The 17,766-nt window shown below is 50.0% G+C and overlaps 1 protein-coding gene across 1 annotated transcript in view; it reads left to right on the forward strand.

The window, feature by feature from the left end:
* KDM3B (lysine demethylase 3B) overlaps window positions 1-17,766 on the forward strand; it is a 2,029,046-nt gene that overhangs the window by 1,909,760 nt on the left and 101,520 nt on the right. Inside the window, exon 23 of the mRNA XM_069651588.1 lies at window positions 5,071-5,205. Within this exon, the coding sequence (XP_069507689.1) occupies window positions 5,071-5,205 (135 nt within the window). The remainder of the gene's footprint in view (window positions 1-5,070; window positions 5,206-17,766) is intronic.

The raw sequence follows: 17,766 nt of genomic DNA on the forward strand, positions 1-17,766 counted from the left end.
AAACAAAGTTTGGGGGTCCATAGATTATGGAGAAAAATATGCCTAAAAGAGAAATATTTTGTAACACCATGCAATTTCAGTCTCCGTCAACCTCACAGGCAACGGCTTCAGACAGCTGAGCAAGAGGGCTCTCTTAAAGAGGCAAGGATGGCTTAAGGCTACCAACTTCTGTCCGAAAGTTCAAGATAAGGTAGTGGTCATGCCCTTTAAGGACATAGATTTTATGTGGCAAGAACATGGACTCCTTGCAAACCATTAAGGCAGACACGGAAATGGTACGTTACCTATGAACACTGCAACAATGCCGCCAGTCTTTTCGATCTGACCCTCGTATCATTCCCCGTCATACCAGCTTCTGGCTCAGAGTAGATGTCAAAGTCCCAGTCTTACCAGGGAATCCAATGCCGCCGCGGCTGCACGCACACTGGGAGCCAGCCGACAGCCAAACAGTGACCTGCGCCCCCACTTTTACACCCCAGTGGGCAGGGGGCTTTCCCCATTTGTCGAACAGTGGCAGTCAATCACCACAGACAAATGGGGCTTGGCCTTCATCCAGCAGGACTGCATGCTGGATGCAGTGTTTGTACTAGTCACCTTGTTTCTTTAATATTACTGTAATATTGTTTTTTATTGTATATATTTTTTCTGATGCTCTTGTTAGCCAAGTTCGCGCTATAGAATTATTTTTAATTAAATAAAATAAATGCTGGAGTTTGTCAACAAACCACCCACGCACGATTCCTCCCTTGCAAAGGGTAGAGAAGAATGTGCCCCTGCTAGTAAAGGAAGTAAAATTGCTCCTGGCAAAGGGGGCCATCGAACGTGTCCCATCAGGTCTGCAGGGACAGGCAGAGTGTACTCCATGTAGATTCTAGTCAAAAAGAAGTCGGGAGGCTGGAAGCCCATCCTCTACCTCCAGGTCCTCAACAAATTCCGCAAGGCTCACGCCTTCAGTATGGTGACTCTACAGCATGTCTTGTTTCCATTTCAAGAAGGGAATTTTCTGGTTTACCTGGATTTAGAGGACATAAACACTGCTGCTACCTGTTCTTCACAATTGAAGGTCACCATTTCCAGTTCAGGGCACTGTCCTTCAGTCAGTCCTGAGGTTATTCATCAAATTCCTAGCCCCGGTGGTTGCACACCACCTTCACTCAGGTGCTCACGTCTACCCGTACCTCGATGACTGGCTCTAGCCGTACCTCGATGACTGGCTCTACCCGTACCTCAATGACTGGCTGGTGTGGGTGGATTCCCTTCCCTTTAAGACTCACCATACAGTCTCTAGGATTCTCTAAACTTGCCTGGCCGCTCCCTCGGAGTACAGGGTGCAGCCTCTTCTTGCCAAAGTCCTCTTACTTTCCCAGATGTCAACGGACTTAGTCCATTTTAGGGATTTTGTTCTAGTGCATGCCTCTCCTTCTGCATTGTAGGCTCCGCATGAAGCCTCTTCAGGAGTTCCTCGATGCATGATGGTGGCAGTCCTCTTGTTCGTGGGAGGACAAGATCCTCTAACGTGGCAATTTGAGGATGCTCTGCGCTGGTGGTCCGTTTGAGGTCCTCTCGTCCAAGGTGCTCCCTTTCAACTGCCTCAACATCAAGTCACTGTCACGACTGACTCCTCCCTGGAGGATTGGGCCGCGCATATATGGAATCTGCATGCCAGGGGGGGTTGCAAGGAGAAGACTCTTCTTATCATTCTTCTGGAACTGCGCACAGTGTTTTGGGCACCGAAGTCCTTCCTTCCTCATTTCAGTCGTCAGGTGGCCCTGATCTTCACAGACACCACCATAATGTTTTATATCTGCAAGCAGGGGGACGCCAGATCTGTCGACGGAAGCCCAGGCTCTGTGGCACTGGATACTGGATTAGAACATGTTACTCGTTCCTTTCTACCTACTGGGTGTTCAGAACACGATGGAGGATTCTCTTAGCAGGGAAATTAGTTCCTATCACGAACGGGAGTACCAGTTATCTCAACTCCGCTGGACTTTCGGTCGATGGGGTGCCCTGGAAGTCGACTTTTGCCATGCATGCCAACAAGAGGTGTGTGGCTTTTGCCAGCAGATTCCCTCATCCGGGGAGCCTGCGAGATGTCTTCACATTCCCCTGAGAGGGGACATTTATGTATGCTCCCCCCACCCCCCAAAACCCCACCCGGATCTCCTTTGTTAAATGTCTTCAGACAATATTAGTGCAAACTGATTTTAGTGGCCCCTGTCTGGCATAGACAGTTCTGGTACTCGGATTGCCTCGCCCTGTCTTCTGCACCACCGATAAAGCTGCCTGCCTCTATGCGATCTACTCCAGGGGCGACGGTGTAGTATTACACCATGATCCAGCCTCTCTGAACCGGGCTGTTTGAATCCTACACTCCTAGAGTTTGGCGATCTACTGCTGCCAAAAGATTGCAAAGACATTCTCACTAGAGCCTGCGCTTCTTCCCTGCTGGCCTGTTTTAATCGAAGCATTTTTTCTGCTGGTTCACGGCACAGAGCATTGAACCTTTCAATATACTACCTATGGACGTCCTACCATATTTGCTCTCCTTGGCTACGTCTGGCTTGGCATATTCCTCCATCAAGGTGCACCTGGTGCTTATCTCACTATACCCACACCTCTTCCTGTCTTTTCTGTGTTCTCATTGTTTGGTCAAGGAGTTTCTCAAGGGACTGTTCCGTTCCTTCCCTCCAATCAGATGGCCAGCCCGTCCTTGGAGTTTAATGGCTTCCTCGCACGGTTGAGAAATCACCTTGAGCTCTGCATAACATCTCTCTCAAGTTCATATCCTGAAAGACTGCTCTGCTGGTCACCATCACATCAGCTAGACATGCGGGTGAGATTCAGGCTTTTTCCTGAAAGCCCCTGCCTACTTGGTTTTCCACAAGTCCACTATGGTACTGCACACTTTATTTATTTGTATTGCGCACCAGATCCAGGGGTATCAGGGCGCAGCAGTTAAGAGGATGCACAACCTTCCCACAAGGTTCCTTCAGTGTTTCACCTCAATGAGTCTGTGGTGTTGCCCGTTTTCTTAAGTTCACCTTCCTTACCTGCGGAACACTTTATTTTACGTATGTGGTGCGAGCTTTGAAATAGTACGTCTCCCGCACTAAGTTGTTCCAGAAGATCTCTGCTATTTGTAACTTTTGGTCCCCCTGGAATGACACACACTTCCCAAAGCTTCAATAGCCAGGTTGATTTCCTCCTACATTTCCGTCCGTCATCAGCAACCTGGCAGGCCTCTCCCTAGCAAGCCCAGGGTTCTTTCTAAAAGAAGTATTACCGCCCCAACAGCTTTCCTCTCTAGAGTTCCCTTGCTGGACATCTGCAGGTCTGCAACCTGGAGATCTTTACACACCTTTACACGGTTTTACTCTCGACATGTATTCCTGTATTCCACAGAGCAGTCCAAGGTTGGCTAGTTGGTTCTGCGTAACCGGTTTGCGTGAGGTGAGTTCTCCTGTGGCAAGTGTTTCTTCAAAGAGCTTGCCTCTGCTTGTTTGGTTTTGTGGTACTCTTTTGTAATGTATTCATGCAGCATTTAATTTGAATCTATGAAAGATTCAATGCTGGAGAAGGAATAAGGCAACTACCTGTAAGTCCTGTTCTTCAGCATTGATATTTTTCATAGATTTACATGCGACCCTCACGCCTACCCCACTTGCGGCTCTTCTTGGTTCATATTGCCACTTTACATGTGCTTTGCCAAATCTGAAGATGGCCTTCAGGGGTGTAGCTAAGGCAGCCATTTCCATTTGCTGTGCGCAATATGACCCAAAAATGACTCTATTAGAGCACTGAAATGACTGTAGTTTTAATTTTATAAAATAAACTGCTCCGTTATCAAGGATTCCCAGCCTGACCACTGAATATTCATACAGCATGTGAATCTATGAAAGTTACCAATGCTGGATAACAGGAGTTACAGGTAAGTAACTTATTCCTTAGTGGGCACCCGACAAAAGTACTAGAAAGGAGAAGCTACTGGTGCTGCCTGAAGAGGAAAGAGGAAGAGCCACTTGCAAATTAAAACTCCACATCCAGGAAGAGGGACTGTGCTTCGTTCTGGCTCCCTGGATTATAGGGCTAGCAGGAACCTACTTGGTGGAAAAGTCCTATGCACCCCCAGGCAGCAAGCTCACTCGAACAGGCACAGCTGCACCAGATTGAGGCTCTTCCCTGACATTCACACCCTCCTCCAGGTTCACAGCCACGAGACAAGGGAGTCCCTCTCGCTGATCAGGAATACCGGGTTTACCTGTGCGCCAGAGCTTAATTCCTGTCGCTTAATGCTGTGGTTTCTCTGCCAAAAGCCCTCCCCGTAAATCCTGCCGTCTCTCCCTGCAGGGCCACGGAAGATGGAGTCTATCTGGCTGGGCCTCAGAAGTCCACAGCCGGATTTGTTCGTTCCTTGCTTCTTGGGATGGGCCAGTGATTGAGCGGCTGTCTTGGGAGAGCTCCCACCAATCCAGGAGACTAGCTTCACCATGGCTTTTCTCTGCGCTGAAGACTTCAAGCTAGTCTTACCTGGGACCCTAAAGGAGGCTAGCAATGTGGTAAACTGTTCTTGTCGGACTGCGGCTTCTGGGCTCGCCGCTTGAAGGCCCTCCTGCCTAGCTGGAGCAGACCTAGACCACATCTTATTCGGCCAAACAATACCACCCCAAGTCTCTGCACATGAAGTTTTTTACTTTACATTTGTGAAATAATTTTCTTGAATTGTTCTTCTTGAGGTGTTTTCATTAAATTACTATTTTTGAACATCATGAACACTATACTTTAGCCCCTAGAGCACTAAAGGTGTATGCAAAACCAGTAAAAAAACAAAAACAAAAAAGAAATCCTTAAAACCATGAAATTGTTTTCATATTGGAATGCAGAGAAACACAAAGAAAAACCTTGTGGAACTCCCTTCTCCCTTCTTGACTTCACATGACCTCAAAGCTGTAAATGTTCACAGGAAATTTAGATTAGCATTGTTACTGTGATGCACAAACGTTTCTGTGCCTATGTCTTAACTTGTGGTTATTGTCCTGTCTTCATTTCAGTTCCATTGTTCAATTCTAGGTTCACAACCTGTATAGCTGCATCAAGGTTGCTGAGGATTTTGTCTCGCCTGAACATGTGAAGCACTGCTTCCGTCTTACTCAGGAGTTCAGACACCTTTCAAATACGCACACTAACCATGAGGATAAACTACAGGTACTTTCACAATCTTCACTTCAGTAGATTTTCTATATTGAAATGAAGGTTGAATTAATATGCGTGTATCACCAATTGAATATGTAATGTTTTCCTGTTTCTTATTGTCTATATTGTGGGCACTAATGTCTAACATTGTTCCTCCTTGTGTACGTGAAAAGAAAGACCTAGGTAATATTGCAAAGTATCTCTTAAAAGTACTCCAGACTCCTGCTCTCCATCCTTCCCAATGGTGGGCTTCATCGCCCCTCATTGGCTTCTGCTGCTGCCCCATCACAACATTAATTTGTGCTTAAGAAATGATGACCCAAGCCAGCGTAATGCACATTGATTCCTCCTCTCAGCAGTAAGGACCTTGACCAGTGGCTAAAATATTGAAAGTGAGATAGAAAGTCACTGATCGTGCTTCATATCCCCTTTCTTCTCACCCCAATTTGCTGGTTACCTTATGAAAAACAAGCACAGTACACTTTACACTGGTTATGAACTATATATCGGTAAACCAACGTGAACCCAACATAGTGTGCCACAAAAAGGGCCACCAATATGTTTTAAGAACTGGCTGGTGATGAGCAAATTAGCTGCAAATTAACAACAATTTGACTACAACTATTAAAATGATGTCCTTCCTCCCACTGATTCCTCATCTTACGATGTAATGTCGGAGCCCACAGCAGTAGATTTTCAGCCATTGGTGCCCACATGAGCTTGGGTCTTTTCTTTGCTCACCCGGTATAATGCCCAGGGATGGCACTTAATATTTTTCTAAACTGAACTTCATCATGATGAATCTCACAGTAGGCTTCAAGTCATGTAAGGGGCTGCCAGGCAGAGGAACTGAATAACGAAGCCTGCAGTTTGTTCAGTACATGCATGGAAAGACCCACCGGGAGCTTTCTGCTAAGTTCCGTCTGAAGGCAGGAAATGTACTCCGTTCAGGTCTCCTGTTACAGAGCCCTTACATGAGGGCCCATTCTTCCGATGAGACAGGGATGGAAAATAGAGGACAAGGATTACGCCATTCCAGCTCACAGGAAGGTAACCGGAAACAACAAAGCAGCATCAACAAAAGATCTGGTCACCACAGTGAAAAATCTGGATGCCATTCTTCCTCCTCCTCAAAAAAGTGTCCTCACTACTGTTCCAAGGGTAATACAAATTCTTTGGGAGAATCACCACCCTTGAATGTACCATTCCCGCTCCCTTCTAACCATGACCAGTGGGAGTAATTCAGGCACAACACTGAGAATGGAATTTGTTGGATGGGACGGGATGAGAATGGAAGAGGTTGGATGGATTGGAATGAGATGAACTGGGACGAGGATGGCCTCGCGGGGTTGGGGGACAACCTTGGAGCGGGCCTGGGATGGTCTGGGGCCCTTGGGGCTGGATGGTCTGGGGCCCTTGGGGCTGGATGGTCTGGGGCCCTTGGGGCTGGATGGTCTGGGGCCCTTGGGGCTGGATGGTCTGGGGCCCTTGGGGCTGGATGGTCTGGGGCCCTTGGGGCTGGATGGTCTGGGGCCCTTGGGGCTGGATGGTCTGGGTTGGCAAGAGGCGGGACGGTCTGGGTTGGCAAGAGGCGGGACGGTCTGGGTTGGCAAGAGGCGGGACGGTCTGGGTTGGCAAGAGGCGGGGCGGTCTGGGTTGGCAAGAGGCGGGGCGGTCTGGGTTGGCAAGAGACGGGACGGTCTGGGTTGGCAAGAGGCGGGACGGTCTGGGTTGGCAAGAGGCGGGACGGTCTGGGTTGGCAAGAGGCGGGACGGTCTGGGTTGGCAAGAGGCGGGACGGTCTGGGTTGGCAAGAGGCAGGACGGTCTGGGTTGGCAAGAGGCAGGACGGTCTTGGGACGGTTTAGATGGGTTTGGGTGTGAATGGGGGCAGGGATGGGTTTGAATGGTTTTGCATGGAGATGGTTTTGCATGGAGATGGTTTTGCATGGAGATGGGTTGGGGATGGGGTGATGGATGCATGGGGATGGGTTGGGGATGGGGTGATGGATGCATGGGGATGGGTTAGGGATGGGGTGATGGATGCATGGGGATGGATTGGGATGCATGGGTTTGGATGGGTGGGTTAAAATGGGTTTGGATGGGTGGGTTAAAATGGGTGGGTTAAAATGGGTGGGTATGGGTGGGTTAAGATGGGTGGGTATGGGTGGGGATGGATGGATGGATGGTGGGGATGGATGGATGGTGGGGATGGATGGATGGTGGGGATGGCTGGATGGTGGGGATGGATGGGTGGGTTTGGATGGGTGGATGGGATGGGTATGGATGGGGTGGGTGGGTGGGTCGGGATGGGTATGGATGGGGTGGATGGGTGGGTTTAGAGATTGATGGGTTTGGATGGGGGTGGGGATGGATGCATGGGTTAAAATGGGTTTGGGTGGGTTGGTTAGATTGGTGGGTGGGTTGGTTTTGATGGGTGCGTGGGTTGGTTTTGATGGGTGGGTGGGTTGGTTTTGATGGGTGCGTGGGTTGGTTGGTTTTGGTGGGTGGGTTGGTTTTGATGGATGGACAGGTGGGTGGGTTGCTTTGGGTGAGTGGGTATCGATGGGTGGGTTTTGATGGGTTTTGGGTGGATGTATGGGGGTGGGTGGGGATGGGTGAGTGGGTTTGGATGGGGATGGGGATGGGTGGGTTTGGTTGGGAATGGGTGGGTGGGAATTTTGGGTGGGGATGAATGGGTGCCTGCGTTGGTTTGGATGGAGGTTTGGATGGATGGGTTTGGATGAATGAATGGATGGGTGGGGATGCGTGGGTATGGGATGGGTTGGATGGGTAGATATGGATGGGTGGGTATAGAGATGGGTGGGTTTGGATGGGGGTTCGGATGGATGTTTGGGTGGGTTTGGAGAGATGGATGGGGATGGGTTTGGAGAGATGGGTGGGGATGGGTTTGGAGAGATGGATGGGGATGGGTTTGGATGGATGGGGATGGGTTTGGATGGGTATGGGTGGGTATGACTGTTTGGGTGGGTTTGGGTTGGATGGGTTGGTTAGGTGGGATGGATGGGTGGGTGGGATGGATGGGTGTGGATCGGGTCTGGGTGGGTGGGGATGGATGGGCTGGTTTTGATGGATGGATGGGTGGGTGGGTTGGTTTAGGTTAGTGAGTGGGTTTTTGTGGGGATGGATGTGTGGGTGGGTTTGGATGGATGGATGGATGGGAGGTGGGTGTTTATGGGTGGATGGGTGGGTTTGGGTGGGAATGGATGGGTGGGTTTAGAGATGGATGGGTTTGGATGGGGGTGGGTTTGGAGAGATGGATGGGGATGGGTTTGGAGAGATGGATGGGGATGGGTTTGGAGAGATGGATGGGGATGGGTTTGGAGAGATGGATGGGGATGGGTTTGGATGGATGGGTTTGGATGGATGGGGATGGGTTTGGATGGTATGGGTGGGTATGGCTGTTTGGGTGGGTGGGTTTGGATGGGTGGGTGGTTTGGTGGGTGGGGTTGGATGGGTTGGTTAGGTGGGATGGATGGGTGGGATGGATGGGTGTGGATGGGGTCTGGGTGGGTGGGGATGGATGGGCTGGTTTTGATGGATGGGTAGGTTGGTTTGGGTTAGTGGGTGGGTTTTTGTGGGGATGGATGTGTGGGTGGGTTTGGAGAGATGGATGGATGGATGGGGGGTGGGGGTGTGGGTGGGTGGGGAGGGAGGGAGGGAGGGAGGGATGGGTGGGTGGGTTTGGATGGATGGATGGATGGGTTTGGATGGATGGATGGATGGATGGGTTTGGATGGATGGAGGGATGGATGGGTTTGGATGGATGGATGGATGGAGGGATGGATGGATGGGTGGGTATGGGGAGGGAGGGGGTGGGTGGGTGGGTATGCGATGGGTTGGATGGGTGGGTTTAGAGATGGATGGGGATGGGTTTGGATGGGGATGGTTTTGGATGGAGATGGTGGGTTTGGGTGGGTGGGTGGGGTGGGTGGGTGGTTGGGTGGGTTGGATGGATGCATGGTTGGGTTTGGATGGATGGATGCATGGTTGGGTTTGGATGGATGCATGGTTGGGTTTGGATGGATGCATGGTTGGGTTTGGATGGATGCATGGTTGGGTTTGGATGGATGCATGGTTGGGTTTGGATGGATGCATGGTTGGGTGGGTTTTGGTGAGTTTGGATTGGGGTGGGTTGGTTGGGGTGTGTTGGTTGGGTTTGGATGGGTGAGTGTATTTGGATGGGTTGGCGGGTTTGATGGGTATGGATGGGAAGGGATGGATATGGATTGTGGGATGGTTATTAATGTTAAAGGTATTTGTACCGCGCACCGTTGCTACTGCTGTGGTACTGGTGGGTATGGGTGGGTTGGTATGGATGGGGTGGGTTTAGAGATGGATGGGTTTGGATGGGGGTGGGGATGGATGCATGGGTTAAAATGGGTGTGGGTGGGTTTGGGTGGTTTTTGGGATGGGGATGGGTGGGTGTGTGGGGATGGGTGAGTGGGCTTGGGTGGGTGGGGGATGGATGTGTGGGTTGGTTTGGATGGATGCGTGTGAGGGTGGGTTGGTTTGGATGGATGGGTTTGGATGGAGGGATGGATGGGTTTGGATGAATGGATGGGTTTGGATGAATGAATGGATGGGTTTGGATGAATGAATGGATGGGTTTGGATGAATGAATGGATGGGTTTGGATGAATGAATGAATGGATGGGTTTGGATGAATGAATGGGTTTGGATGAATGAATGAATAAATGGGTTTGGATGAATGAATGAATAAATGGGTTTGGATGAATGAATGGGTTTGGATGAATGAATGAATGAATGGATGGGTTTGGATGAATGAATGGATGGGTTTGGATGAATGAATGGATGGGTTTGGATGAATGGATGGGTTTGGATGAATGGATGGGTTTGGATGAATGGATGGGTTTGGATGAATGAATGAATGAATGGATGGGTTTGGATGACTGGATGGGTTTGGATGAATGAATGGGTTTGGATGAATGGATGGGTTTGGATTTGGATGAATGGGTTTGGATGAATGGGTTTGGATGAATGGGTATGGATGAATGGGTATGGATGGATGGATGGGTTTGGATGGGGATGGATGGATGGGTTTGAATGAATGGGTGGGTTTGGAGGAATGGGGAGATGGATGGGGATGGAGAGATGGATGGGTGGGTATGAATGGGTTTGGGTGGGTTGGTTAGGTGGGATGGATGGGCTGGTTTTGATGGATGGGTGGGTTGGTTTGGGTTAGTGGGTGGGTTTGGATAGGTGGGTGGGTGGGGATGGATATGTGGGTGGGTTTGGGTGGATGTGTGTGGGTGGGTTTGGATAGGTGGGTGGGGATGGATATGTGGGTGGGTTTGGGTGGATGTGTGGGTGGGTTTGGAGAGATGGATGGGGGGGTGGGGATGGATGGGTGGGTATAGATGGGTGGGTTTAGATGAATGGATTGGTGGGTGGGTGGGTATGAGTTGAATGGGGATGGATGGGTATGTTTAGAGATGGATGGGGATGGTTTTGGATGGAGATGGGTGGGTTTGGATGGATGGATGTGTGTGTGGGTGGGTGGGTTTGGATGGGGGGTGGGTGGGTATGGATGGATGGGTGTGTGGATGGATGGATGGATGGATGGGTGTGTGTGTGTGTGTGTGTGGGTATGGATGGATGGGCGGGCTTGGATGGATGGATGGGCTTGGATGGATGGGCGGATGGATGGATGGGCGGGCTTGGATGGATGGATGGATGGATGGATGGGCGGGCTTGGATGGATGGATGGATGGATGGGCGGGCTTGGATGGATGGATGGATGGATGGGCGGGCTTGGATGGATGGATGGATGGATGGGCGGGCTTGGATGGATGGATGGGCGGGCTTGGATGGATGGATGGATGGATGGATGGGCATGGACGGATAGGCATGGATGGGCATGGACGGATATGGATGGATGGGCTTGGATGGATGGATGGGCTTGGATGGGTGGGCTTGGATGGATGGGTTAGGTTGGTTTTTTGGGTGGGATGCTTGGATGGGTTAGGTTGGTTTTTTGGGTGGGATGGTTGGATGGGATGGATGGATGGTTGAGTTTGGATGGATGGATGCATGGTTGGGTGGATATGGGTGGGTGGGTTTTGGTGCGGATGGGTTTGGGTGAGTTTGGATTGTGGTGGGTTGGTTGGGTTTGGGTGGGTGGGTGGGTGTAAATGGGTATGGAGGGGAAGGGATTGATATGGATTGTGGGATGGGTATTAATGTTAAAGTTATTTGTACCGCGCACCGTCGCTACTGCTGTGGTCCCCGGGCGCTCTGACGGATCTGAAAAGGAGTGTGTTGAGGCAGTGGGGGGGATTAGTAGGGTTTAGTGGGACTAGGAAAGTGAGAGTTGTGATGTCCTGTTGGCCGCTTCTGTTTGGTTTGCACCATTCGCTGAGCATAAGTGCGGTTTTCGATCGGTTACAGAATTCCCATGTGCTGGGGTGGAGGGTTATGTATTGTTAGTCTGTTGTTGCAATGTGGTGAAGGGCGTATGGATTGATGTGCAAAGAGGTGGTTGTGTGAGGTTGTTTGAGTTTCTGGATGCTGAGTATGCAGAAAGTTGACATTTTAAGGTACAGTTATAATAGTTTTCAATTATTTGCCGATTTCTTACCACTTTGTCTTTGCGTTTCTGTGCTCAATCTCTATGGTTATCCTGTGTGTTTGGTACTCTACTTTGACTGCCTAGTTGGCAGGCATGCTGCGTAGTGGGAGCTCTTTTGTGTCGCCCCAGTGGTTTGTGTATCTAGCTCATATCCGCTACTTCCCCTGCCCTGCGGCCGATGTAGTTTTGGTCACCGCGCTTGTCCCTTATTGTCCATCCTGTTGGTTGTCCCCACCTATCCAAGTATTGATTAGGATTGGTGGTGTATGGGGCTGGGTGGGCAGTGCGCGCCCACCCCCGCTTTTATAGTGAAGGGGTAGGTTAGGGTTTTTTGTTTCCTACAGGGGTATTCACAGGTTTCGTTGTGGACCTTTCTTCCTAGTTCATTCCTCCTGAATCTTGAGCAGAGAGCCAAGTTCTGAGTAGGTTTCTGAACTCCAATTGTGTTGCATGTTTTTTGGTAGGTCATTCCAGGTGGAGGTTGCTAGGTGAGTGAAAGATGATCCTCCGGGTTTTCTTTGTTGTAAGGTTTTGGAATTAGGCAAATGTTGTTGCTTGATCGGAGTGATCTTGTCGGGTGGTAGACAGTTATTTTTTTTTAGAAACTGCTCCCTGGCCGTGGACTGCTCTGTGCATTATGTACATCGTTTTGAACTTTATTTTCGAGTGGATTGTGTCCTCCAACGTATTCCTCATCTTAGATGTATTCCATCCAGCTTTGCTGTTCTTCGGAAATTTTTTCGGCAGAGGGCACCGTGCATCGATGGAGTCGATGGTCCCTCGAAGGCCTCCGTCGAGGGTGACATCATCGGGTGTATAAGTTGCACGCACGGCGCCCGTTGGCCTCAGTTCTGTTTTTCCGCAGTTACGTTGCTTCGGACATTCGGCGCGCCTTGAGTTCTGTCAAGAAATATAATATTACAAGAAGTAATTATGTCCTCGTCATCGACCACGACCCCGAGATCAGGTTTTAAGAAATGCAAGTCGTGCGGCTCAAAAATGTTCGATCACGGACCCGCACCGCCAGTGTTTGTGGTGTCTCGGGAAGGCCACGACATGGAGGCCTGTTAGAAGTGTCAGGGGAAGGCCTTGCGAGAAAGGAGAGGAAAGCAACAGTTAGGTCGGAAGGATCAAAAAGCCTCTAGCGTTGAGTCGAGACCCCATGGGGAAAAATCTCCTCAACGCGAAAGGCATCGATCTAGATCCCGAAGCGATTCTCACCGCTCGTCGTCTTCGTTGAAAAAGTCGAAGAAACGACGCCATAGGTCTCCCTCCACCTCGTCATCAGACGAGTCTCCGAAAATGAAATGCCCCACAAAACATTTGTCCACCGAAGAGTGGGAAGCATTCAGGGTCAAAATGATGGAGGTGTTTGAGAAGGCGAAGCCTCGGTCCGTGCTTTCTTCGGAAGCCGGCCGGGAGCGTCATCGCTCCGATACTCGCGCGCCATCGAGCCCGGGTGATCGTAAAAGGAAGGATAGGGAACCTTCCAGGATGCCGAGCAATAAACGCTCGAGTTGAGTCCACCGCTCGAGGTCACTGACGCCGTCCGAGACCTATCACACCTCGAAGGGGAAACCGTTGAAGGCCGCCTCGATGCCCTCGAAGCAGACCCTGTCGATGACCGGTATGTCGTCGACGCCGAAACCTTCGGCGCCAAAGGCTCCAACCAAGCCAGGGCAGCCAGAAAAAGAGGAGAAAACTACAAAACATGTATCTTCTTCAAAACCTGGTACTACACCTCTTCCTCCTCCTCTCCCAGAGAAGGTTTTCAAGCCTCTCTCTAGGAAGGAGTTTTTCAAATCCTTGACCTCAAGTTTTGAGGAACAGGAGAGATCCGAGGAGGAAGATGTACCTTTTGGACTGGAATATGGCACCCAAAATCTCCCAGAATGCTTGATATCAGAGGAAAGCAGAATGAGGGATTTCGTGGAGTCATTACACAATGCAAGTGGCATTGACACCTCTCCTGAGAATGACTTTGGTAGACCAGATCCAGGAGAGCATGCCAGTCCATTTTACCGTCAGTTAATGACCAAGGTGGTAGATTACTTGGGATGGGCTAGACCACCAGCCCAATTCGTCCAGGACGATTTAACAGACATATATTGGACCATGCTCCCACTGAAGACCCAGTACTAAACTTTCATGCAGCCTTACAAAACAGGGTGGCCAAGAATTGGGAAACTCCGGATTCCATTCCTACGGTAAATAAATCCCTCACATCAAAATACTGCCCTGCCAGTAGCGACCCCGGCTATCTGTCAAAACATCCAACTCCCGAGAGTTTGGTTATACAGGCAGCCACAGCTTCCAACAAACTTGCGTACCCGTCTATCCCTCCAGATAGGGACGATAAGCGTGTGGATGGTTGGGCATGGAAGGTATTTTCAGCCGGGAGCATGGCATTAAAATCTGCCAACTCCACATGTGCCTTGGCAACATTTTCGTACACTCTGTGGGAATGCATCGCAATGGCGGCGGAGCACATACCAGAAGTGGAAGAAATGGAAGGTTTTCTAGCCATCATTGGAGATGGAAAGGAGGCCATGCAGGAATCCCTTCAATCTGGATTGGACACTGCGGATAGTGTAAGGAGGTCCATGGGCACTAGCACGGTAATGCGCAGGTTTGCGTGGTTACGGAAGTCTGGTTTTGCACCGGACGTACAGAACCGCCTCCTGAACATGCCTTTTGACGGGTCTCACCTTTTTGGCAACAAGGCTGACGAGAGCCTTGAGAGGTTGCAGACCTCAAAAGCAGCGGCCAAATCTTTAGGAGCTGCTATTAGGCAACCTCATCCTTTTCGTGCGCAAGGGCAATCATGGAGGGGACGATCCTGTCGTTATTACACCTCATACGGGAAGAAGAGAAGAATGGCCAGTCAAAGGGGCCAAAGAAAGGCCACTCGTGGCGGACGAGGAAAACATGCTAAGCCAGCTCCAGCTGCTGCCTCTTTGCCATCAGCAGCTGCAACATCCGCCACAAAAACCACTTTGAGGACTTGCACCACAAAACACCTGTAGGAGGCAGGCTGTCGCAGCATCTGCAAGAATGGCGAGCCATTACTTCAGATGTTTGGGCTCTAGAAATAATAGCCCAAGGCTATTGCCTTCCTTTTCTAAAGCAAACTCAAAGCAATCCACCAGGGAGACACCCAATAAAACTTTCAAACCCGCTCCTACAGCAGGAAGTTCTAACCCTGCTGGAGAAAGGTGCTATAGAAACAGTACCTGCAGCGGAGAGGAACAAGGGTTGGTACTCCCCGTATTTTTTGATCCCCAAAAAGAACAGAGGACTGAGACCCATCTTGGACTTAAGAAACTTGAACAAGTTCCTCAGGAAGGACAAGTTCAAGATGGTTACCCGTTCTCAGATCCTTCAGGCCCTTCAACTCCAGGACTGGTTGGTGTCATTGGACCTCCAGGATGCTTATTTTCATGTGCCGATTCATCTCGAACACAGAAAATACCTGAAGTTCGTAGTTGGCGACTCAAACTATGGCCCTCATTACAAGTCAGGCGTTAAGGGGTTAACAGCGCCGTAAAGAGCGTCGGCGCAGTTAAACCCTTAACGCCGGATTCACACTTTAACGCCTGCTTTTTGCAGGTGTTAAAGTCCAAGGCGCTAAGCGACCTTGGTGCTAATTACGGCACTGTAATTTACGGCGTTGTAATTAGCACCTTCCCCATCCCCATTATGCCCTATGGGGCAAAAATGGGAATGGGGAATTATCGCCCCACTCACCTTGGAATGGGGCGGTAATTCCGCCATCCACCATGGCGGAATCCGGCATGGACCATGGTGCTAATAGCACCATGGTCCACCGCCTGACTTGTAATGAGGGCCTATGTTTCGAGTCCTGCCATTCGGGTTGACCTCCGCCCCGAGGGTCTTCACCAAGTTAATGGTAGTGGTGGCAGCGCACCTCAGTAGAGGGGGGGATTCATGTCTACCCCTAACTGGACGATTGGTTGAACAGGGCGCGTTCTGCCGAGCAAGCACTGGATCATCTGAAAGTCACCTGCCACTTCCTCCACAAACTGGGCTTCTCCCTCAATTTAAAGAAGTCTCAAATGACACCTTCCCAGCAGCTTCAGTACACAGGGGCTGTATTAGACACATCCTTGGGAAAGAGCTTGCCTCCCAAGATGAGGGCTCAAGACATTCTTCAGATGGTTTCCAATTTCCAAAATGCCCAAAATCTCCAGGCTTACAACTTTTTAAGGTTGCTCGGCCTCATGGCATCCTGCATCTCTGGTGCCAGAGGCACGCTTGAGGATGAGATCCCTACAATGGGCCCTAAAGACTCGGTGGTCCCAGTTCTTGGGTCAAATGACGGATCTTCTTCAGATTCCAAACAAGGTCAGACAAGACCTTCTATGGTGGACCTGTGCAGAGAACATCCTAAAGGGAGAACCTTTTTGGCAACCATGGCCGGAGATCACAGTAGTGACGGACGCCTCACTCCTGGGGTGGGGAGCACATGCCAACGATTTGACAATAAACGGTCGTTGGTCTCCATCGGAGTCCAAACTACATATCAACCTTTTGGAGCTGAGGGCAATCAGACTAGCGCTGAAGGCCTTCCTGCCATCTGTCAGGGGAAAGAATGTCCTGATAATGACAGACAACACAATGGCCATGCACTACCTAAACAAAAGAGGTGGTGTGGGGTCACTACCCCTGTGTAGAGAGGCAATGCAGCTCTGGTATTGGGTGATTCAGGAAGGAATCTCTTTAACGGCAATTCATCTAGCCGGGGAAGAGAATATGACGGCAGATGCTCTGAGCAGGCAGAGCACGGTATCCCACGAATGGGATTTGGCTCAGGAAGTCATTCAAGAGACCGTTGCCCTTTGGGGAACCCCTCAGGTAGACCTATTCGCAACCAGTACCAACCGAAAATGCGAAAGGTATTGCTCAAGGGAATTTCCCCCGAGAGGAGCCCTGGGGGATGCGTTTGTGGTGGATTGATTTCCCACTAGTGTACGCGTTCCCTCCGATTCCCGTCATTCCTCAGGTCATCAAGAGGCTGAGACGCTTCGGGAACCGCATGATCCTAATTGCTCCGGATTGGGCCAGGAGAACGTGGTATCCGGACCTTCTAGATATGTCCATCTGTCCTCCAGTATGTCTTCCTCAGAGAGAGAACCTTCTCTCTCAAATGGAAGGTCAGGTTCTCCACCCAGAGGTCAGAACACTCAACCTTCATGCTTGGTATCTGAAAGGCTGAGATACAGGGATTGGAACTTTCCAGATGTTATGGCGGTGTTGCTTTCGGCATGAATGCCAGCAACAAAGTCTCTGTACCATTGCCGTTGGAAAAAGTTTTGCAGCTGTTGCAGGGAAAAGAATGTCAATCCTTTTCGATGTTCTATTCCGGAAGTACTATCTTTCCTTCTGACCCTAGCACATAGAGGTCTGAATATCGGAACAATAAAAAGTTACCTTGCAGCACTTTCCATTTTCAAGCGCTCATCGGAAGAATGCTCCTACTTCAAAATTCCTTTGATAACATAATTCTTAAAAGGTCTCAATAATGTGTTTCCTCCTCACCCATTTCAAGTACCGATTTGGGATCTAAATTTAGTCTTAAAATTCTTAATGTGTAAAAGTAACTTGTTCCTCTTTTATTGGCAGCCAGTGGTATCATTTTCAGCGCTGGGGTAATGTGCTCTTTGTGGTAGTCTGAGCAGGAGTCTTGCTGCAGTGTTCTGCATGCGGCAATGTGTTATTTTTTTTTATTTTTTTTTTTTAACAGTCATACTCCTACGTCCTGTCCCCTTTGCTCCATACTGTATGGGCGTCCCTCGCTAGGGACAGGCGACACAAACTTTTTCACCTGAAAAATCATCTTCCCCTTTAAATTTAGATGCGCGCAGGGATGCAGCCCTGGGAGTATGCCCTGCCCTGACTCCGCCCATCGGCGCCACTCCCCAGTTCTCTTTTCCGCATCGATG

The sequence above is a fragment of the Ambystoma mexicanum genome, chromosome 3p (assembly GCF_040938575.1).
Source record: "Ambystoma mexicanum isolate Mex_15411 chromosome 3p, UKY_AmexF1_1, whole genome shotgun sequence".
NCBI lineage: Eukaryota > Metazoa > Chordata > Amphibia > Caudata > Ambystomatidae > Ambystoma > Ambystoma mexicanum.